Source organism: Amblyomma mixtum, chromosome 3, assembly GCF_055824585.1.
Source record: "Amblyomma mixtum isolate Tamu chromosome 3, ASM5582458v1, whole genome shotgun sequence".
NCBI lineage: Eukaryota > Metazoa > Arthropoda > Arachnida > Ixodida > Ixodidae > Amblyomma > Amblyomma mixtum.
Window position 1 is genome coordinate 22,324,775 of NC_143014.1, and position 24,802 is coordinate 22,349,576.

Consider the following 24,802-nt stretch of genomic DNA (forward strand, 5'->3'; position numbering starts at 1 on the left):
TCCTATGACGTCATCACGCTTGTACTTGCGAGTTTGGCCTGTGGCGGCGATACCTGTATTTCGGTTCTTGCTCTTTTCTACGTTACAAGAGCTTTGTTGTCAGTATGAGTGGCGTTTTTGTAATCAGGAGCTGGTATTCTGTCGATACAAGCCAACCTCAATTTCTCCTCAGTGTCCCTTTAATAATGGACTGCTCCACCATTGCTCCCTACCATGCTCCCTACTTTCTTCTCTGCATGGGCCTATTGCAAAGGGGAACGCATCCGTCATTTCTCCTGCCTGCTCGCTGTGACAAGCAGCATACTCGGCGCGCCGGTGCCGGTGTCTACGAGTGCGTGGTCTTTCGCTTTTGCAGTGTCACAGCGCCAGCTGAGTCCGCCGTTCGGCTCCACACTCACGCGCTTGTGTTGTAAGTGTGGTTTTGCTGGTAAGGTTGAAGCGCTTCCATGTTTTTGTCTCTTTTATAGATGACACTCAGTGACCAGATTTAATTGTTATAACCGATAATGTGCTATGACAGCATTGCTATAAGCGGTTTATTTTACCCTAGAATACATGGTAAAGTTGATGGTGTCGCAACTGACCACTGTTATATCCGCTTGATGGTTATAACCGGTATTGTTATAAGTGGGTTTGACTGTACTAACTTTTTCCGGTGATTTATAGCAGCAATCCTGTGTGTTCAAAGGTCAGTCAAAGTCTCTCTCAGTGTTTTGTCATCAGGAACAATTTATTTACCTGCAATTAGCGTGTAAATTGTATTACTTGAAGCTATGCTTGCAGAAGAAATTGTTATCATTATTAAAAGAGTAAGTCAAGTTAAATGAGACAACCAGCAGACAAAAATGTGTTCAAGTTTACTTCTAAGAACTAGGCTGACATGTTAATGTTTGGTTGTCATGCCGGGGTGGACCGCAATGGCAGGACATCACTTGGTCTGCGCGTTGATGGCAGCGATGGAACTGTCGCCAGATTGTCGCGGTAGCCAGAACACACTTTTTCGTGATGCCCATGTAGACTTTCATGTTAGTGTCCTGCATACAGTTGATTAACCTACATAACCGACTAACTGCTCTAAGCAGGTGATGATAGTGAACAGCGTTTAGCTTGCAGGTTGCAAGTAGTTGGTGCTTACCGGTCATCAAAGACACATAAAATAGCAGAGCAATATCTTAAATTGCACAACTGCACTGCTTATACAGCCACATCATCGTCGTATCATGACCCTGGCTTCCTGCTTACTTAATGTCAGCTTTCACTGAGTGCAACTCACCTTCAACAGCCAGCTATCTATGCCTTGCATGAATGCTGACCTTTTTTGGTTAAAACCGAATTTCGAAAACTGAAATCAGCGTACTTTTATCGGTTTATTTCGGTTTCAACCAAAGTGTCCAACCCCTTGTAAATACCAGGTGTTTCAGCATAGGTGAACCAACATTTCTTAAAATAGGCTTTTTTAGGTATCAAGGCGGCTTCTGTGGCACAATAATAGTGCCTGCATTGGCGGGCATCAGAAAACAAGTAAATAGTGCTAACCAGTTAGCTGCTTAACTAATTTCTGATAATTAACTTTTTAACTATAACAGTTGGGCTACTGGTTGCAATTAGAGCCTTATAGCTGGTCGTTAGTAGTCGCCATATCAGTTTCTAGAATTTCGAAAACGTGATTACCCTCACTGCTGTGGCTCGACAAAATTTGGCTTTCTTAACTAGTTATGCGCACTGGAAAAGGTCGCTTTGCCTGCATGCTTTTCGAAAGCGCATGTATTTTGGCACAATGTAGCCAAATTTTGTTGAGTCATAGCGCTGAGGATAATCGCATTTTCGAAAATCTAAAAACTTATATGGCTATTACTAACGACCGGCTACAAGTCTCTAATTGAAACCAGTTAATTATGAGAACTAGTTAAGCGGCTAACCAGTTAGCATTAATTACATGTTTCCTGATGTCTGCTGACACAGGTATTATTGTGCCGGAGAAGCCGCCTTCACACCTCAAAAGGCCTATTTATAAAAATTCTGGTTCACCTTCGCTGAAACATCTGATATTACGTGGGAAATGAAATGTATGAAACATATTCATGAGGATGCCTCTAAGTAAAAACTGAGATGCAACTTCTTATTTCTTACCTTATAAAGTGTTCATGCATACGTTCACCTTAATGACCACACTCTCTGGTGTTTAATAGGGCCGCAGCCCTATTGCTGAGCTATTTTTATGAAGTCTGCAAGTTTTATGCAAATCACAAACTGAAACCTTGAAAAGAGATAACACAATTTATGCTGGGAAAAAAACACCGCTGAGACGAGGGACAAAGAAAGAAGAAGACAGCAGGACGGGCGCTGGTCCTGTTATCTTCTTCTTTGTTTGTCCCTCGTCTCAGCGGTGTTTTTTTCCCAGCAGTATGTACCAACTAGCTCAACTCTCCGTTTTATTGAAGTTTATTTCTTGTACATTGAGACCTGTTCCATGTGTTAATCCTGCTCCACTTGGCAACCAGCCTGCATTGGCTTCACTAATCGCTCTGTGTGCTTTCAAGGCACGGTTAGCCTCGTGGCATGCGAGTCGTGCGCTGTGCCCGGTTGAGGTTCAGGTGTTGTGCGGCGGGATGCTTTCTTCAAAGGGCCACAGCCGCAGGAAAAAATAAAATCAGCGCCGGTCCTGTTATCTTCTTCTTTGTTTGTCCCTCGTCTCAGCGCTATTTTTTTCCCAGCAGTATGTACCAACTAGCTCAGCTCTCCGTTTTACAATTTATGCGGTGAGAAACACAGCATTATGGTTTTGTTGCCCCTGCTACTAATATATTTTCCCAAGCCACTTCCTGGCTTTGTTGACAGTTAGATTATGTTTTGAATAAAGTGCCATACTGCAGAAAATTCTGCAGAAAATTTTTGGTCTACCTAAATGACAGAACACCAAACAGGGTGAGGAAGTAGATATAGTGATACCTTGTTGATATGTTTCCATTTCATGCGCCCAAAATCATGCACAATAAAAATGCCTGTTAGAGTTACACAATTTTCCTTCCAGTTAATAGGTTCCCAGATAAAACGATTTCCCGGCTACTACATTCAAAATTTGAACAAATTGTGATCATATAATACATTTGGTAACCAACTGCATGTGTGCAAACATACCAGTGGGCCAAACCTGAAGTGCCACTGCAGTGGCTCAGTGGTTATGGTGCTCGGCTCCTGACCCAAAAAACGCAGGTTCGATCCCGGCCGTGGCGGTCACATTTCAATGGAGGCAAAATGCTACAGGACGTGTACTGTGCGATGTCAGTGCATGTTAAAGAACCCCAGGTGGTCGAAACTGTCCAGAGCCCTCCACTACAGTGTCCCTCATGGCCTGAGTCACTTTGGGACGTTAAACCCCATAAAAACCAAAGCGAACCAAACCTGAGGGCATATGACATGAGAGAGCTAGAATGCAGCACCAGTCACCCGTCATTATGGCTCCTCTGCAGTGCTCAAGTGCAAAGTTGCGAAGCATAAGAAAAGAAAAAGAAAACTAGTGCATTTCTAGGCATGTGCGTGTATTCGATAATTTTGAATATTCAGTCTAATAGTAAAGTATTTGGCATTCAGTTCGATTCGAATGTTTGGTATTCGAAATCTCGAAGTATTCATCTCGAGCAAGCAACAGCTGGCGGTTTAGCATTGCTAAGCATGGAATATTGAGCGAAAGCAGGTTTTTGCAGGTGGACACCAACGCCACATACATGAGCATGAGATTGAGGTGTCTTTCCTTTCATTAAAATCTACAGACTCTGCAACGCTGTCAACGCCAGTGCCAATGAACCCAATGAACACTGGCGGCCCACTTGTTTTGTTTGGTTTTTGAGGAAATTAAATGGCACAGTAGCTGTCACATCTTGGTGGACACCCGAACCGCGCTGTAAGGAAAGGGATAAAGGAGGGAGTGAAAGAAGAAAGGAAGAAAGAGGAAATTGAAAACTGCTTATTGAGGAAAGGAAATGGCGCAGTATCTGTCTCACATCTTGGTGGACACCTGAACCATGCCTTAAGAGAAGAGATAAAGGAGGGAATTAGAGAAGGTATGTCATGTATATATGTGGCTGCCGCACCTCCACTTGAAGGTGAAATTGCGGCACCAATTACCTTGGCATGACTAAGCCAGTAAAGCTTTTACTTTAATAACGCTTCTGGAACACTTGCTGCGGGTGGTTTCAGTTCAGTGTGCCTCCTCCGATATGGCACCGCGGCGCGCACGCAACCGAAGCCCCGACTCCATGTGCCGCTTGCCTGCGCTCCCGTGTGTATGTCGGAGGCGGTCTGCGTGTGCTCCCAGCAACAGACACGAGCAGGTGGAAGCGCGGTGCTCAGATCTGTACCTTCCAGGTGTTTGCGGCCACATGCATCAACATACGAACGAGACCGGAAGCAGACAGAGTGGGTAGGGGAACACACGCGAGTTAATGACATCCCAGTAAGAAATCAAGAGGAAGAAGTGGGATTGGGGCAGGGCATGTAATGCGAAGGCAAGATGGAGTGGATTCCAAGGGAAGACAAGCGTAGCAGGGGGCGGATGAGATTAAGAGGTTTGCGGGGATGTGGTGGCTGTGACTGGCAAAGGACAGGGTTAATTGGAAAGACATGGGAGAGGCATTTGCCCTGCAGCGGGCGTAGTCAGGCTGATGATGATGGTGATTCATCACTATTGAGCGCTAGCATAACGCAATCCGCTTCCACATGCTACCAATGTGCACGCACTGACTGCTCCCGATGGGGCAGGCGTGCAAACAGCTAGCCGGCACCTCATGCGTGATGGCTCAAAGTGGAAGTGGATTGCGCTATGTTAAATTTCTCGAATCGGAGGACGCGGGGCTCCCTTCCGCGGAACAAGTCTGAACTGAGTGCAGCTGCCACTCACCTCGGCGTGAAATTCACTAAACAGGCGCGAGCACGACTGGGAGCTAGCATGAGACATGTGGAGATGGGTGCCCCTTTCCGATGCCCCAAGCAAAGTGGCGCTGGGCGCACGTTTCATACGCCTAGTAGGTGTCATGGAGACACTGGCAGCGAAACGATGCAGTCGCAATTAAAAATAGCAGTTGGAGGCCCCACATCAGTACCACGTGCAGGTCTGCTCCCCTAGTTTCCGACGGCCATTTTTGCAGAATGTCGACACAACTTCAACGAGCAAACCTTCAGTGCAGTCTTAGTTTTTTGTTCATGTAATGGCCCTGTGTGTTTGAAAAATACATGATTTTTAAAATGCCTACTGCACCATTCAACCTTTTTGTGTGCCAGAAGTAATCGAAATATTTGCTTCAAATTATTGAAAGGAAATTACTACTCGCTTTGAACCAGAAAACCACTATCGCACATGCCTAGCATTTACATGCAAGCAGGCTGTTCATGCGTGGAAAACCGGCTTGTATGTAAAACCTTGAAATATAAAAATAAGTAAGTCTGCAAGTATGGAAATACAAAAATAATGCAACATATTTTTTAAGCATGCCATTGGGCATGTTCTGAAGCATCATTTCTGAAAGTTTGAAAGAAATTGAAGATGGCCTTTTTTGTAAATATTTTTCAAAATTTGGCAATGCATGCATTTTGCTCGAAATCGAGTGCATTTTCATGCATGAAGTAATCCTACCAGGCACTCTAAAATGAGTATGGATATTGCCAGCAGAACACATAATCACAGCTCAAAGTTTAAGGATTCTAGGTTTCAAGTTCGCAGAGATATACCCCTCCATAGCTTGAACATTTTTCAAAATGTGTTGTGTTTACCTTTTTTTTCTTTACTCGACACCTATCCTGGGAGGCAAAATTATACACACTGCCTCATTATACTGTATGTGGAGTGTCAATAGAAAAATATCTGGACAGCTGGCTACAAACAATTTCTTTTTATAGTGGTCCAAAGTTGAGGTTTTGCAAATTGTGGAAAACCGACCCATTAATGAAGCTGGCTTTGCTATTTTTTTTTTTCAGGAAAGGGAATTTTTTTTTTTTATGAAAGGAAGCTCGGATATGTTCTTCCGGGTGCACTTCCATTATTATATATATATTTTGTGTTCAAGTTAAAAATATCGATTGGACACGCGTGTTCGATCTCTTGTGGACAGACCCTACTACAAGCAGTTTACCCTCCACGTGCCCTGTCTACAGTGCGCTCATGCTTATCCTTGGTTCAGACAGTCAACATACAGAGACTTCTGCTTACTGGCATGGAGCACCCACACATCCAATGTACATCACAATGAAAAGGCAGCACAAACACTAAGCATCAAGAAACGGAGTAGGAGGTTTGCACTCTATTTGTACCATGCTTGTGCTGCTTTTGCCCTGTTATAACATATGCCAATAAACCTAATACACAACCCATGTTGCCAGTTTAGATCATTTTAAGGTTTTCAGTGAAAATAATCCACCGCAGGTGTAAAACCTCATAAACAAGACATTTTTAGCATGTCTGCATGTACATCCAGATGAGCTAGTTGGTTTAAGGGAATCAATCAGATGAAGAACTGCATTTATTTTTTTTCGGATGACGATCTCCACATCCTCTTTACTGAAAGCCTGGTAGCACACACTGTGGCAGAAACTACAGGCCGATTTCACAAACTTGGGTATTGTTAAAGCATCTAAATATTGCTAGCTGCTCTCTTTCTCAAGAAGGGGTCCATTATTCAGCATTCATCAACATGGCTTTGAACAAATTATTTATGTGAAGCCTAACACATTTCTCTTTTCCTGTCATCTACTGCTCATCTTAACTGACTGCTTTTCATCAGTTTGTAAATGCATCGTTCTAAGCAGGAACAAAATCAAACCCATCAAAGAGGTGAGTGAGGTCTTTAGGGTGATGCTACTCCAGAAACAAATTTACAGTACAACCGGACACAAACCAACGTTGTCGCTGCAACATGGGAACCTCGTTCACAGTGAAGATGACATTGACTAGAATTCGCTGGAATAAATGCTCTTGACATTTGGTGCACACAATGGCAAAATGTCCTTTTGATCAAGGGCACATGCCATGGTTCAAAAAGCTGAACTTCTTTTTCCCAGCCTGTCCGGAACCCCCCAGAGGTACTGAAAACATTTGATACTCTTTATATTAACAAGTACATACATGTGGAGAAGCTTAAGTCTGCCCATTTACATAGCAGTGCTTTCCATCCAAACACTCAGCCTTAGTTAATTCAAAAGGGAGGAGCTATGGGGTTGTCTCTGTGCAGTGTATAACAACTAATAATAACAAATTAAAGCTAAATGTTCAAACCTCATTTTTTCCTTTCATACAGCCACAATATCCTTGAAGAGTTTCACTTGCAAGGTTACTGCATATGATACAGCAAGAGCTACTATACGCACATGGACGAGTGCAGGAATGGAGAAAGGGACATTCCATCTGGCTTCTGCAGACTATCCAACAATTGATGGAGTGATGTGCACCAATAGTGCACGCTGCTGCTGCAAGATGAAAGTGTCAGAAATATGCCAAACCTTACACCAGAACTTTCTAGAAGCGTACACTTCTGGATGCAGCAAATGTTTCACCATGTGCCCCAAGAATACTTGTTAAAACACCTCAGCAGCAACAGCACCTGCTGCCAGACTGCTCACTAAAGTGCTTGACCAAAAGTAGCACAAGGTAGCCAAGGAAGAGACTGCATGGCGTTACATGCATGATCAAGATAGATACATAGGATCACTATGTGCAGCTAATGCTCCAATTTAAGCTGGGCCACTGCAGGGTGCAAGGAACAAAATGGAACTCCGCTCACCTCGGTGTGCACACTTCTTCAACCATGTGTGCAAGCTGGTGGGTGACCACTCGACATCAATCTCACCAGGCATGTCCGCACTCCTTCACTGATAAGAAAATACCACCACACACTCATTGACACGGTACGCAAGCCAACCTGTGCATTCTTCTACTCCTGCTATGATGATACAGTAATATATGGATACACCTTTTCAAATTATCTTGCAAATTAATGCTGAGCCATACTTCCTGTCCACCCATGTCCCTTTATTGTTCTCCAATTGCAAAGTCCTGACCTTGTCCATGCAACCATGTTAAAGGCCATAGCCATTTAAACAGCACAGAAGCATACGGGAGCAATAAATACATATGTATAACGCACAGAGAAATGCACTTTGATGCAGTAGGCTATCCCAAGTAGTTGAAGCACTAAATATCAATCCAAGCTACCCAGAGTGATCAGTTGCAGTGATGTCACAATGTACCTTTACTGTTCTTTTATGACCTTCTACATGGCTACTGTGAGCATGCAGTGTCACAATTAACTGTACTGTGTTTCCTAAATGGATACATCAGTCACCAGGTCATATACTCTAGCTCTTAAACTGGCTGAAAACACTATTCCGCATTGATAGTATTCACTAAAAATACTCCCTTCTCTTGAAACAACAAAGCAGAATGTACTTCCACTCTACTTTCTACTAAGTACACTCCTTGCTGAGGATGCTCCGATATCTTCTGAAAAAGCCTTCAGCAGTACTGCTTGAACCCCAAGCATGGTGAAGTATGGCATCTATATTAACTTTGGCTAAGCTCCAGAATGGAAAACTGTCTCGATGAAGTTTATCAGCACAGAAATTTCTTGGCCGCTACCTTTCGATGGTTCACTGCAACTGTCACAGGCAGCATAATGAGAGCTTAAAGGGTCACTCTGTGTCAGCTATTCTTGGTTTCAACCAAGGCACTGCAAAACACAGGCAGAGAGTCTCATTCAAAAACAATGACAGCCACTCGTCAACAACGCAGTACCAATGTTAGTGCTTCATGGTGCTCCTGTTCCTTTTCTGCTGAGTAATGAAAGCAGCCTAGACAATGCACAGAGGCCACATGCACAGCTCTGCTGAACAAGTGCCCAAAACAATGCACAAGCTGAAAGAAAGCTCTGATACATGTGAAAACAACTGACAGAAGGACAGGAATATGCACGCAAAAATTTAAGAAAAGATGCAGTCTGATAACAAGCTTCGACACTGTATAGATGTTTTGTGATGTTAGGAAACAAATGAAGTGCAGCAGCAGAAAGGCCCACGCATACAAGCATTATGCCTTACGATGTGAGCTGGCTGCCAGAAGCTACGTCAAATAAGTGCCAGGGACAGAAATGCCAACACTTGTGGCCACCACAGTTCAAGATCCCCACACACAGCGGTGAACAGCAGCCAAGGTTACTGCACTGAAGGCCCAGTAGTGATGTTCCATGGTAAAGTTGATGAGACACAGAGTCGTCTCTCAAGAGCTCCATGGGCTACCCTTACGACACAGGAGCACGCATGCTGTTAGGCGATGTCGCACAACCGCTGACTTGGTCTTCACAGCAAGTGCTGCCTGGCAAGCGCAAAGGACACATCCCAGCAGCATGAGCTAAAGGACAGCCCCCGAGAAGCCTACTCATCAGGCTTGTGCTCCATGTATGACGGCGGTGGCAGGATTTGTGCAGCATCTTTCACCGCTTCCTCATAGCTGGGCGGCATGTCCTGCAAGACAAGAGTCATGAGAGAACACATCACTCACAGTGCAGGGGGAATGCTGTTTTTCAAAAAAAGAAACAACCTGACTGGCAAGGCACACTCTTGCAGCATCCAAGGAGGGCTCTGGGGGACGATTCTTCTGAAATGAGGCAGCTGCAAAACTTGCTGACTGTTTGTTTGATAAATGCAGGAATGTGCCTTAAACATACCTTTTGCACAATAATTGTAAAATGAAAAGCCATTTGTATACTATATTCACACAGCTGTGTAAAATGTATTATAATGTGCATATCACCAGAGGGAAATTCGGATCACAGCACTCATATAAACTTATTTATAGATATGTGTTTTCTGATCTATATTTGCACTTTTCATGGGGGCTGACCAATGTATGGCCCTTTATAATCATCAAGTGTAATTGGTGGCTTTGATAAAAATCATCAGTCCTATGGTTCAACATTCCTGGTTCAACATTTTTCAAATATTGCTTGCACTTTTTTCAGCTTGTGTATGGAAACAAAAATCTTGGTTCTTTTTACTGAATATTCTTGCGCATAAGGTTTAACCACTTTTTTCCAAGTGACTATTCTTTTTTTTTTGTCAATACCTAGCTTACCAAATTTTTACAGCAATATTTTCAGAATAAACCCTTGTTTTGTGCTCACAAACAGGCTAAGCACCCTTGTATGTTATTACTCTTGACTGAAGCCACTTTTGAACTGCTTTGCCAACTAATTTCCAGCATGACACCTTTGGAACAGACACAAGGCGAACCATGCCATGAAGATTCAAGCTTGCTGAGCCCATAGCATTCGGAATATATACCAGTTACTGTGAGTAAGAGTATACATCATCTACATTTCCTTGTGCCGACCTGCTGAGGTCAATCACATACATGGCAAAGGCATCAGCCAAAAATATGCAGTTGCCTTCCACCTATTTCCTTTCCTTAGCTCTGCGTGTATGCAACAGCAAAATTGGCTTTGATGAAAAGCAGTCACATTCTCATGAATTTGCAAGACTTATTACACTGGGGGGTCATCGTCCACATTTCCAAGAAAAACAGAATGATAACAAGCATACTGTTGAGTGCAAATGAACTTGCCAGCTTGGCCATGCTTTCCTTGGTTGTGCAAGTGCTTTCCTGTTATTACTAAATGGCTGAGAGTAAACTAACATTCTTGTTTTGATTCATACTCAAAACACACCATCCCATGTTCATAAACAAGCATGTTGTCGCAAGTACAGAAAACCCTGTTACCTTAATGTGCACAGCTCAAAATATTGGTTATGTTGAAAGGTTTACATGACAAAATTCTGGCAGCTTTAAATCTGGCCTGTGAAAGCTGAAAATCTGGCCTGTGAAAGGAGTGCGATAGTTCATCCACTTCGGACCAGCTATGCTTTCAACACTTTATGTGTTGCCATCACATCATGCTCAAAACACTAAACATTCAAGCGTTTAAAAGCTGAACATAAGTAGATGAGAAAATGGAAGCCAGAGGAGACAAATGTCAAGTAATTTCCAGTTTACAGCCTATTACCTGCTGTTGTGAGTGTCCGTGGGCTTGTTCAACCACTGTTTTCGTTCTGGTGTGAAACTGGAGAGATATGCCAGAGTAATTCTCTTTTCTTTGTGTTGGACAGGTTTAGTCACAGCTGACATCGATTGTTGCCTTAGCCTGCCCGACTACAACGAGCCCCCCCAAAATGCTTATGACGTATTAAGGCGGAAGCCTTTAATGCCTCATCGTTGTAAGCAGAGGTTGTCGACAGAAATGTCACGCTTTTCAATTGGTCAAAACAGTCGTGACGTCACAGTGCACGAATTTCAAACGGGGCTAATTGTACTTAATCTTCTAACCATGCAACCAATTGAAGGGATCGTATAGTGATGCTCCAAGTAAGTGGGACTGAGTTTAGTTAATTGCTTGCTTAACCAATTAGCCTAATTACCCTTTCTAGTCAGACCACATAAATAAAGAAGACCGAGTAAGAAATTGGCCGAGCTCGGGAATCGAACCCCAGTCTCCGGAGTGCGAGACGAGCACGCTACCACTCCGCCATGCCAGCTCGATGGTTTGGAATGAACAAAGGCACGTCTAGTGAATACGGTGTCTTCGTTCACTCCCATCTCCTCCCTTCCCATTACGGCGAGGTTTGGGTGTCCACCGAGATATGAGAGACAGGTACATTTCCTTTCCTCAAAAACCAATTTACCAACAAGCAAGATGTATAGCCGAACGGGCGATGGCGTTCTACGGACTCCCTGGCAGCGTTGCAAGACGCTGTCGCGTCCGCTCTTAGAGGCGAAGCTTAACATCTTAACCACACGTCAGTGACATAAGCAGCAACACGGCGCTTAAGGCTTTCGCCTCACCGCACTTTAGGTCAATAAAGTTTTTTATACAGACATCAAGAGGCACAGCACATATTCGCTTGGCGGAGAGCCACAGTGCATATTAGTGCCAGAAAAATAGGCGGCGGCATGTACTATTGCACTCATAACAGCTCGCAATGTGTCCGAGGGGAAAGAACTGAGGTTCCTGCTGTATGGTAAATCAATGCCCCATGTCAGAGAGCACCCAACTTGCAAATACATTCAGTTTACTTTGTTGTTTGCATTGATAGCTACCGTAAAAACCGGAATATAGGCCAAACTTTTTTTCAGAAAACCATGGCAAAAAGTCGACCCCCGTGTTATATACCGGTCATTGGCAGAAAAACTATGGAATTCTTGTAACAATGGACGATTGAAGTCAACAGCCTCCATCACCATCGCCATCAGCAGCAGTGCGGTATGGCGACGTGGCAATGTTGTGTCACAAAGTTATTTTGGTTTGTGGCTGGCTGTTGTTGGCTTGGAGATCTCTCCCAGCAGAGATGGTGTGCAAGTCTTTTAGAAAATGCAGCATAAGCAATGCGCTAGACAGCACAGAGGACGGTGCTCTATGGGACGTGGGCAGCGAGCAGCAATTGTCATCCGACTCGAGTTCGGATGACTCTGGTGACTTGGAGGAACGCTTGCGCACTTTGTGCCCTTCTCTGTACTGTACACCCGGCCAATTCTTTAACAGTATTGCACGACCATTGCCTCGCGTGTTTGTCAGCACCTTTATCACGTAGCGGTGAAAGAAGTGAGAGTTAAGCGCATGTGTACACATGTGTGTATCTCGCTTGTTTTGCCACTGAGCGCCGTTAGTAAGGCGCTGACAAGCACGCAGGTTGATGGTCGCGCGATAGTTTTAAAGAATCGGCAGGGTGTACATAAGAGCAGCATCTAAATGAAAATAAATACTGTCACCATTGTGCAACCGGTTGATTTGCATTTGCTTCAAGGTAAGCGTGTCTTTCGGTGCTTGAAAAAGATTTTTTTCATTCTTAGAGTTGGTTAGTTGAGGGGTCCAACCTATATTCCGGTTTTTACGGTAACTCCAACAACTTCCAGTCCCATTGGGCTTGCACTGCTTCAAGAACTGAGCTGCTATCACATCTTGTGCATTGGATTCACATAGAGCAAGAGAGTACGTATTCTGTAGTGAAGCAATTCGGCAGCAGCTACCAGTGAGGCTGGCTCTCGACTTGAAAAATTCTTTTCTCTCCTCAAACAAAATTTACTTGAATTAAAAATTCTAGATTACAAGTAACGAATTTGGTGCATATAATGAGCCATTTCACATATTTTTATCTGGAGGGCTTTCACCCTTAATTTAGGTTTGAATCTCAGAAAAAAGTCACTTTTTGCAAAACTTTTTTAATAATCATTTTTAGCATCAGCTAAAGTAACAGGTGAAAGCAGGAAAAAATTATTGTGGCTGAAACGTTATTGACATTTATGTATAAGCGCCAAAATTTTCATGGCGCAATTTTGCTTTCGAAAGACTGAACTCATAACTGAATTTATTTTACCACAGAATTTCAGTTTCAACAGTCGAAAGACTGTTTTTATGTCCCAAGTGAGCGCAAAATCAGATGAGGCACACAAAAACTGCAACTTAATAGCTCTTGGTTCACTCGCTGCCATTTCCAGCTTCTGAAGCAGTTTAGCATAAAATTATGTCGCAGGTTTTCTATGCCGCACGTGGCCTCACACCCACTTGTGACGTCGCAACCATCTTCTGGTAATTTAAATTAAAACAACGACTGCAGAAGAGAAAAAAATTCAATTACAAATTATTTATTGTGCGCTGACAAATTTGAAGCGGTGATCCTTGTTAAAGGTGCACTGAAGAGGAATCTGAACTCATCTTTTTGCCGCGGGAACTCGATCTGCACGTTCTGAGCAATCTTAGAAACTTCGATTTATTGCCCTGTGTGGCTGATTTTCCTAATTAAATCGAATTAACGTCCGGCTCCCGCCTTTTTTTTTAATTCTCCCTCGTACAGTGGGCGGAGTCAACCAACGCGTGGAGTGCCTTGCAGCCAGCTCCGTGGAGGCTTTGCTTTTGCTTTATTTTGTTTTTTAGGTTTCCGTGAATACATAGTTTCATTCGCAGATAATATAGCCGCAAAATAAGCCCACAGAAATAAAAAATACAAGCGGACTATTTGCTTCTACGGACTACTACGTATTACTCCGCCGATGGCAGAGCGGCAAGCCTCCACGGAACTGGTTGAAAGGCACTCCATGCGTTGGTCGACTCAGCCCGCCGTACGAGGGAGAATTAAAAAAAAAAAGGCGGGAGCCGGACGTTAATTCGATTTAATTAGGAAGATCAGCCAATCAGCCACACAGGGCAATAAATCGAAGTTGCTAAGAATGCTCAGAACGTGCAGATCAAGTTCCCGCGGCAAAAAGACGAGTTCAGATTCCTCTTCAGTGCACCTTTAACTAATGTCATATGCATCATTCCAGGGCAAAAACAGACTACAAAATATTTGGTGCCTCCACTCCTTCAAAATGCCATATTTTTTGCTTTATTTACTGAAGCAAGAAAATGCCGAAAATTCTTGCATGGATTTGTTAATGAAGTCAAATGAAAGAACAACGCAAGCAAAAAATTCTAAAATATGATTTCTCATTGTATCCTGGCTGGTGGTTCAGCATTGCTAATCACGAAATATTGTGCGAAAGCACAGTTTCTTGCAGGTGGACACCACCACCACATACCTGAAAGAGTGACTGAGGGGTCCACTGACCTAGGGAGCCAGTTATGTGTGTCTTCAACTTTTTCATCACCAATGCCAATTTATCTAATGTAATCACGGGAAGCGAGATTAAACCCACAGGCAGGACAAAGGGCTCTCCTAATGTTTATGGTTTATGGGGATTTAGCGTCCGAAAGCCACTCAGGCTATGAGGGACGCCGCAGCGAAGGGATATGGAAATTTCGACCACCTGGGGTTCTTTAACGTGCACTGACATCGTACAGTACATGGGTCCCTAAAATTTCGCCTCCATCGAAATTCGACCGCCGCGGCCAGGATTGCATCCGCGCCTTTTGGGCCAGCAGCCGAGCGCCATAGCCACTGAGCCACTGCGGCGGCCACTCTCCTAATGTGATCTCCAATTAGCCCTGTCCTGTGCCAGCTCTGGTTACCTTATACCAGCAAACTTGCCAATCCCATCTCCCACCTGACTCTCCTGCAACATGCTTGAGAAAAAAACAGGAGCACAAAGCAAAGCAAAGCACAGACACGGAGGCAGTGAGAAGATGGGACTAAGTCCATGTCTCTGTTTTCCACTCCTGTTCTTTCCTTAAGTATTAACCAACAAGCCCGGCAACACGTACTGCTCAGGAAAATACTCCGTAGCTCAGAATACATACTGCTCTGTTACCCAAAAAAATTCTACAGTACTGACTACATAGACAGCTCAAGAGATACCACAGTTCTCAAACGTACCATACTTCAGCATGACAGAACTTGATAGAACCACGTGAAAAATGCGATTTTTTACAAACTAGTCATGCTGCACAGAAAGACACTGAAAAGTTCATCTTGTGAGGTGAAACAAAAAAAGAAAGACTGCACATTAAATGGCAAACAAAGCAGAACTATGCAACCTAACACCAGTGTTAACCTAATTTACAGAAAAAATTTTCTCTTTTCATGACAATTTATGCAACACAGGACACTGTAAGCAGACATTTACAGGTGGATACAAATACAGCCAGGAACACAGGTGAGCACGTTCTGTACTGCATGCATTGCAAAGTGAGTGAAGAGATGTTGACAGGTTCTCACCTCAACAATACCTGTGTTGGTCTGATAGTAACCACTGGCATAAGGGACGGCAGGGGATGTTCCTGGGGATCAAAGGAATGTTGCTTATGTAATTATTAGCCCAAAATGTGCCTCACCTTGGGGCAGATGCAGCAAGAACTACTCAATCATGCAAGCTAATACTAACGCTAATGGTGCAAACAAGATACCCACTTCACACATAATTTTACAAAGGCAGAGGACAATCATGGCTCAGAAGCATACAGTGCACAGGAATCAACAAGCACACAGTAGACAATTCACTGCCACCCTGCATAAAATGGGTCTCTGGTTGCCACCTTTGCTCCTATTGGTGCCGCAATTTGTATCTCGTGGGTTCTTTCCACCAAAACGCGTGCCGATTTTCAAATACTTTGCCACATCTAAACCTCTGTTGTATGTTTTGACAGCAAGACGAAGTGGCCAGTCCCTCAAGAAGTGGCATTAGTATGGACACCATCAGTCCAACCACTAGCAAGACCGGGCTAACTAGACCAGAGCAGCTGTCAAAGGTGTATACACCGTACCTGAACCCGACAACTATATCTCAGCTTCTTCTCTTAAAGGGTCCCTGGAAAGGGTGGTTGGGGTTGGCTTTCATTATGTAGGGTATAGGCTTCAAGACCTCAAGAGCGAGCCGATGATTTACAATATATTTTTAAAAATTTGCACTTCTACGTCTCGGGGCGACCAGTGGTGCCGAGCTTTCGCCCGAATCCGAGCTGAAGGCGTGATGCAGAGCTTGTTAAGTCAGCAGCAGAGGGCTATCATTGGTTCGCCATGCCCTTTCTGACGTCACCACGCCCAGAAGCTGTGCTCCCCCATTCTCCCAGTGCCGTGCATCGGCAGACAGCGGAGGAGCCGCGTGGGTAGGGGCGGCGAAGGAGTGCCGATATTTCAGTGTGCAAAAGTGACGAGAGAAGAAAGGAGCAAAAACGCAGAAATTCAAAATTTAACTACAGATACCTCAGATTGAATTTTGAAATCTGAATTACTGCTTCCAAGGTATAAACGTCCCCTTTTACAGAAGAAAGGTTAGCTCCCTCTTGCACAAGAGCACACTCAACCAAGGAAATCAACTTGAACTTATGCCGAAAAGCCATATGGTTAAGCATACCCTCCTCAAAGAAAGTATTTACTGATAACCGTGAGGCAACTGGTGCTTTGCACCTTGCTGCTAAGCAGTGGCAAATTTAAGAGGAGTGTGCAGCCACCACCGCAAAGCGGAAAGTGTGGATTAAACCTAGGGAACCCCATTTTTTTCCATGCAGAAAGTCCCAGAAATGCATTGCATAAATAGGACCACCCCCTAAACACCCCCTTCAAGAGCCGCTCATAAATCCTCCCCTGCTGCTAGGCTACTTTCATCAACTCTTACATGGGCAACAATTATTTGTAGGCTTATGATAATTCAAACTCAGATAATTTGCACTTCTGGTTAATGCAAATAAATTTCAAAATTTTGGCCAGCTATATTTTCGATTAATTTCAAAGCAACTTTGGTTTGTGCCATGCTTTCGCTTCCTCCGACACATCCGGTGCACGAAAGGGCGGTGGCCAAGATCGGATGTGTCAGGTTAACGGCACCACAACAGCTGAATATCCACCAGTCCTACCTGAGACAGCAAGTGATCGTTGAAATATCTCTCCTTAAGCCTGGACTGCACTGTACCTAGCAAGCCTTAGCGTGCGCACAAGGACAGGCATGACAACAATCACAAGGCCCCCCTCACCACCACATAGTGCTGCTTCCTGAGCTTCGCAAACAGCCCACAGCAGTAGTGGCCATCAGCGACCTATAAGTTCAACTGCACATCATTGCACAAGCTGGCTGATGCATCGTTGGTCTTCTTTTTTTGATGACCTCTCACTGTTCTGGCGTCAAGGTGTGTTCTCCTCGCTTCCATCTGCACAGTTCCTGCTCATCATGAACTTTTTTTCAGCTCAAGCCTCCACACATGAATGCCACTGCTTGTGAAAGACTACACCACTGCTGCATTAGATCGTGAATCAGATCATTTTGGCGAAGTTCTACTCCCAACCCTCCAACCAGTGCACTGACGTAGTCCTCGTTGCAGTGCAGTTTTCACTTGAAAGCAAAAGACCATTTTTACACCAATTAAATTTATTATGATGTGTGACAATTTTCTGCGGTGTCTTCAGAGGCCATTTGATAATTTGATTTTTGGGTAACTTGGACATTTTTACAGTCACTGGAAGTTCCAATTAGTGCTGTTTTACTCTATTAAAAAACAGCGCACTACTCATAACTTTCCTTTTCAACTGCACGACCAGACACTGCTGCCTGAATAAACAAATCAATGCCTTTCACTGATATTTTATGCTGTGGTAATGCTTATATTACGTTTGCATAGAGGGAAGGTTCCAAAATACTTTTTGTACGCATAGATATCATATCCACAAAGCAAATCCTATTTAGTCCTGGATCATATTTAGGCGTATTTCACATCATTCAAACTTATGGTAAATCAAATTGAAATCTCTGGTCTCTTGAATTTTGAATTAATGGGAGTCTAGTGAAGCAGCTTACCATTCTATATGGCATCAAACAGCTAAACTAAATTATTTTTACCTGTCTTAAAGCAGGGTGGGCACATGGGCAGCACTGTGACAACCACGTAAAAATAATTGAAATAATAGTAATAATAATAATAACAATAATACAATAATAATACCTGTAATAATTAATGGGTGTTTTTCAATATCTTAACCGAGTGCCCCACCAATATTCCCATGTTATTATTGTCGGGGGATGTTGAAGAAAACCTTGGCCCCACGACATGCTTTCATGGCAGCCAAGACAGCAAACAAAGCCCGATGACACCTCTGGAAAGGCCGTATCGAACAAGGACAACACTGCAGAAGAAAATTTGCTGTCACCAACAAAGCAAAATATTAACTACTGCGCGTTCTTTGAGAGCTACAGAGCCAGTCATCTGCAACATCAACCAGTAGCACGGAGCTGAAAAACAAAATCATAAAATCCATCACAGCCAGCAAAAAATAGAATCTGTTCCAGGAAGTATATCAGCAGTGGGCTTACGATGTAGAAAGCATGGTAGAAAACATAGACAATGTTAAAAAAAAAATACAAAACACATGACAGAGAACCTTCTTAAACAAAACAAGTTATAACAGTCACGTATAAATTAACTTCAGGATAGGCACTAGCGTGATAAAATATTAATTTTATAGAATCCCTAATGCCAAAAAAACATGGGCACAGATGGAAGAAAAAGTGCTGAATTTGTTATCGACCTGCCTCGAGAGCCAGCTATCTTCAGCTGATATAGGATGTGTGCAAATAATAGGACAGCACTTGCCCTTTAGAAACTGTCCTATAGGTGCAAAATTCTCCAGCTTCAAAACGAAAGAAAAAGTGCTGCAGGCGAAAGATAAACTAAAAAAAATTGAGATTTACACAACTAAGGATTATTCACCGGCCACACGTCGTGCTAGAGAGAGCCTAATAGAGTTCACTAAATCCTACCCACATTCATCGTCCCTCCAACTCAAGTAAATAATTTACTCATGAATGACCAGTATGGTCCTGTAGCACAAAAAATATTTTAGTTATCCAAAACTCACTCATCGTCCCCTCGCAGCTCGATATGCATCGTCAATTTGGAATCCCAGCATTAACAATCTGTATAAAGAAATGATTAAAAAACAATACTGTTCCTTTCATCCTCTCTAATTATCATCCAGCTTATCTATGATGAAATAAAACTCGAACAAGTTATCCTCACTTGTATCACATCGGAAGCTTGCACAATAATGCTTATTTCACAATGTATTTCACTACTATAGTCTACAAGACAAATTGCTTAGCCCACATGCATATGTACCATCGCGCTAAGACAACATATACAAAGTTGGTCTAATTCCATGCCACACTAAAACATTATCTGACTCATTCGTTCCCTGCACATTGAAAGAATGAAACTGCCTTTCCTCTTCAGTTATGACAATCAACAAATTATTATTTCAGTCCGCTGTGTGCAATGTAACACAACGTTCACTAACTGAACTATCTATTGTATAATATTGTCTATGTTCCTGCTTATATAATCCTATGTCGTTGCACAATTACAAAACTTCATTGTGAAATGTTTTTAATACCATCGTACATTACACAAACTATTATATACCGTACTTGCCCGATTCTAACGCGTATCCGATTTTCATAGTAAAGAAGAAAAAACTTACACCCCCAAATAAACACGCACAAATCATTTGTGATCGAGAAAAATGAAAAACTTGTGCAAGAGGAACGGGCGATTTATTCCTGGAACTTTGCTCCTCGTCACTCTCTAACACCTCCTTGTCACATAAAGGGCAAGTGAAGAGGTTTTAGAACTCGACGAGTTTAAAGCGATTGGATGCGTAAAGCGTGCAGATAAAGCATAGGAAGTATTTTTGTGCTAGCGTTTGAAATGGAGGATTAATTGCCGAATAAAGCCACGACAGTGCTTAGGCTCCTCTGCAGTGCACAGCGCTGGGCAGGTGCGGCAATAATGACGTCACATATGGTGGAGTTACGTTTCCAGCAGAGAAACGGTTGTTTCAAGAAAGAAAATCAATGCTGCCGAAAGTGAAGCCCACGAAGCATTGTTTGGCTGCATCAGACGATGCACGGCAGCATGTGGGAGAAGGCAGCGGTCATCTGAAGTTTGGGCAATAATGATATCACGAGTTTCCCTGCATTTCTTCAGCGCAGTGAGGAGAAGCCTGAACATAGTCGCAGTTTTAATCGGCGATTACGTCACTATTTTAAATGCTAGTGCAAAACAACTTCGCATACTTTATCTAGAAGTTTCATACATTAGAGTTCTTGCATAACCTTGAATACTCAAAAAACCATTTCACCTTCCCTTTACTTAATTTCAACTGACCACAACATATCGTCATCAGTGCCATCCAGCGCATTTGCGATGCCACACTTTTTAAACAAACATTCCACCACGGCCAATGGGATTGCAGCCCATACCTCGAATTCCCATTCAGTGAGCTTCTTAAAAGGTGCACGCTTTAGCCTATTGTTTGGTACGAACAGCTGTGAACCAAGACACTCATTGTGGAGCACACAAACCTGATCGTTTACAGGTTTGTTCAAACACACGTCGAGTCACTTCAGGATGGCCGCATCGTCTGCTACTTCCAGCTTGAGGAACATCAGCAGACGGCGGCTCGAGTGCGTACAAAAACGTATTTAAGAAATGAGTTTTTGCCTTGATCTCTTTTGAATTATTGAAACAAGACGGCTTAGTAGCATTTATAACCATAACTTTAGCCAGCACTTTAAAGACGTGCCAGCAAACAGCTGCTTGTCTTGTTGTGACTTCCTGGCTGGGAAAACTTTTAGGGAGCCAATATAGCGACAGAATGCTACGTTCCATCATGGAAGCTTAAAAGCTCATTGTTCGGGCTTCTTTAACCGTATTTTAATGCATGCCGGGGCCAGTGAGTTTCTTCAGCCTCCTAGAAGCTGGTTTTGGTGGCTTCTAACATCAGATTTCGTACTTAACGAGGTGATCTTACGAAGTAAATGGGAGTTTGCACCCGGGCCGAGGCTGCAAAATTCAGTAGGCATTTCAATTACTTCTGAGAATGTCAATCAGTCAATCTTTTATTCCTTAACACAGCTGTTAAAAGAAGGCAAGGGAAAATCCCCTAATATGTTGCCTTTCTGCTGCAGACGATGCTGCAAGGTGAGCACTAAGAGGCCTGCACTTCACAAGTGCCGTTACTGCGACTTCAGAGGCAGCTTAGAGGTGTTCTAAGCGACGTGCAAGAGTGTTGCACAGCACATCACCAGTGAGAAAAGGAAGGTAAGCATCAACAGTCAGCAGAGATGCGGCGTGCACACGGCTGATGAAGCCGATCTGCAAACTACTTTGCACAGCTGCATATTACACACGTGAAGAATTTTATCAAGCCAAACTACAAGGGGGCAAGCGGCACGTCGTCTCTCTTCGATTTTACCGCGTGAAACCACGGAAAGAAGGGCTTTCAGTTTTGGGTGAGATCTACGCCCAGAAACTCAACCCCGAGCATCCTGCCCTCTCGTACCCCAGGTGCAGAGCACACGCGAACTTTGCAATATGCAGACAAAATCCAACCAGTGAACATCAATAGCGACATGTGGGTAGAAGCAGCCACACCCGGCGCAGGAAATGCGAAGTGCTAGCCAATGTAGACCAGTTATGCAGCAAACTGACCACATGAACAAAGATAAAAGAAGAAAACTAATGCAGTACTGTCACCACCCTAGAGATGGCACTCGCGTCTTTTTGAGATTAAAGCGGCGACAGAATGGGGCCACATCTCCGGAGCAAGTTTTCCCACTGTCGTTATCAAAAAACGTTGGCTGACACAAGCGAACAGCTTCGGTACCACCTTGAAATCACAATGATGATGGGTGTGACAACATTTGCGCCCTTTTAGTTTCGTATCCGATTCTAACATGTATGCTACTTTATGGTTTATTTTTTCAGTAAAAAGGTGCGTGTTAAATTCGTGAAAGTACGGTAACACAAGTGCAGTTATTTTTGTATAACATAGACCATATGTTATTTCTAGGTCTGTAGTTTATGGTTCGCATGGTTTGGTTCAACGTCCCAAAGCCACTCAGACTATGAGGGATACCGTACTAGTGAAGGGATCTGGGTAATTTCAACCACCTGGGGTTCTTTGCACTGACATCGCACAAAACACTGGCCTCAAGCATTTCATCTCCCTCGAAATGCAACCACCGCGGCCATGATTGAACCCGCATCTTTCGGGGCAGCAGCCGAGCCCCATAACCACTGAGGCACCGTAACAGCTGCTATTTCAATGTTTTAGTTTTATAGCTGCACATGTAAATTACTTTGTACTTCACCCACTCCCCCTCTGCAACGCTCCACACTGACGGTACCAATAAATAAATACACAAATAAATAAATTAAATATGCTGGCTTAATTCTGGTACTACACACTCATCAGAAACCATTCAAACGCTATGCACTTACTTACGTTTCACTCACAACAAACTATTCTGAAAGACTGTTGCTCCTAACATATCATAACAGCCAAAACAACTAGTTGCCACAGCGTGTTAGGTGCACAGCTATTAACATGAGCAAATATTCTTTGCAGACAAGCTTGACACAGGATCCAGGAGCAGTGATCTTGCCAGCCCAAGTTTTGGCAAAGGGACGAAGTACAGAGTGCAGCACACACCCACGAATCACACACTATCGCAGATGTGTGTGATGAAACCCTGGAGCATAACCCCTTTTTTCATACATTGTGGCCTTTACATTTGGCTATCAGATCAGAAACTAGAAACAGCTTCCCAATGAAGCTGGTAAGTAACATTATATTTTATTTATTCACATTTTACTTTATTATAGTTGCACATAAATAAGCAAATTATGCAGATGATGCCACAATCAAGAAGGCTGGCTGGAAATTCATTATACTGATGGAATGTAGGCTGTAACATCCCAAGCCCAAAGCTGCATGTCGCTATGAGGAACGCCACAGTAGCAGGCTTCAAACTGATTTCAACCACCTGGGGCTCTTTAATATGCACCGACATCAGACAGCTCATGGGCATTTTATGTTTCACCTCCATCGAAATGTTACCACCATGACTCTGGCATCAGCAGCTAAATGCCAAAGCCACTGAGCCGCCATGATAAAATACGCAAAACATGAGGAGCAAATGGATAGAGTCAACTTGTGGTTAACACACGAGGCATCTTGTGCTATGAATGCTTCTTCCTTTTTTTCTTTGCACAATGTCTGACTTGTGCACCAATAAATTGGTGCACAAGTAAGAAACTGGGGGTTATAGCAAGAGTGGTATGCTTACGTGTTCCACACATTCAAGCATTAGCCGAACCCCAAGGCACACCACAATGTGACTGGTGGAATGACATAACAAACAAACCGTGAGTACTCACCATTGCATGTGGGCACCCGGAAAGGAATGATATCTGCATACGGCTGGAGCATATGATTCAGGTTGAGCACCACCGACTCCCGTGGGTCCTGTGGCTCGCCTGTCCGGAAGGGGCCGGAACGCTGCTTAATTCTGGGTGCAGAGAGAAAAAAATGCATCATTTAGAAAAGGCTTATGACTACAGCCCTACCCCTAAAAATGCCGTAATTAATGGCCATGAGCAACAGAGAGAGGCTACAAAATAACTACAAAGCTCAAGTGCACCACAGCCCCAGCAACGTTTTTGTACAATAAAAACAGCACACTTAAGGGCTTGCTCAACTTCTGCTGCCAAAGTTAGCAATGCAAATTTCCCAAGCAAGTTTACCTTGCTCTTGTTACCAGCTCAACCACAATAATGTTAACTAGAATGTTGTTATGTAATATGCCTGCACTGGTACATTAGATGATGAACTGCAGCAGCCAGTAAAAATCGGAACTGCACACGCCATTGCTCAAATGTATTACTTGGCATGAGTTCCAGCAGCAACAAACCATGAGTGCAACATGATGTCAGTGTTAGTGCCACAACAGTGTTTTACATGATCCACAGCCTTGCTGTAAATCCTACAATGACATTAGGAACAGGGAGCCAATAACAGCCGGCCTATATCAACCCCAAAGGCGAAATTGGCAGCCTTTGTTTTTGCTAGCACTGTTAATGTTCACATTCCAAGTGTAAGATTTTTTTGTAACATGCAACAGCATAGAAATGATAGCACAGCAGAAGCTAAAGCACTGCAAGGAGCCAGTACTTGTAGTGCAGCCGGCAGCACGTGGAGAAAAGAGGCTGCAGCGACTGCAATCAGCTCACCCTCACCCTGCAGAAGTCAGGGGAGCCGCACATCCTCCGATTAGGAAGATTTAGCATAGCACGATCCGCTTCCACCGGGAGCCACTGTGCACACGCATGGCGCTGGCCAGCAGTCTGCACAGTTTGCACGCCTGCCCCATCGCACCAGTCAGCACGTGCACACTGGCGATGTACAGAAGCAGATTGCGCTATGCTAAATCTCTTTATCACTCGCATAAATTCACGCAAATTTCAGGGGGGTACTATAACTTGTCGTGGCATCCATTTAGAATATG

General features: G+C 43.6%; 1 protein-coding gene across 8 annotated transcripts in view; it reads right to left on the reverse strand.

The window, feature by feature from the left end:
- The window catches only part of LOC149349418 (uncharacterized), a 44,175-nt gene that overhangs the window by 11,553 nt on the left and 7,820 nt on the right, over window positions 1–24,802 (reverse strand). For 4 of the 8 annotated variants that reach the window (XR_016290069.1, XR_016290067.1, XR_016290068.1 and 1 more), the window contains exons 5-8: window positions 23,676–23,806; window positions 15,685–15,746; window positions 9,082–9,504; window positions 7,770–7,857 (exon numbers count right to left, since the gene is read on the reverse strand). Coding sequence is in view for 1 of the 8 variants with exons in the window: in XM_089578347.1 (XP_089434473.1) it covers window positions 9,415–9,504; window positions 15,685–15,746; window positions 23,676–23,806 (283 nt within the window). In the remaining 7 variants the exon portion in view is untranslated. The other 4 variants (XR_016290071.1, XR_016290066.1, XR_016290070.1 and 1 more) reach the window with 4 other exon arrangements.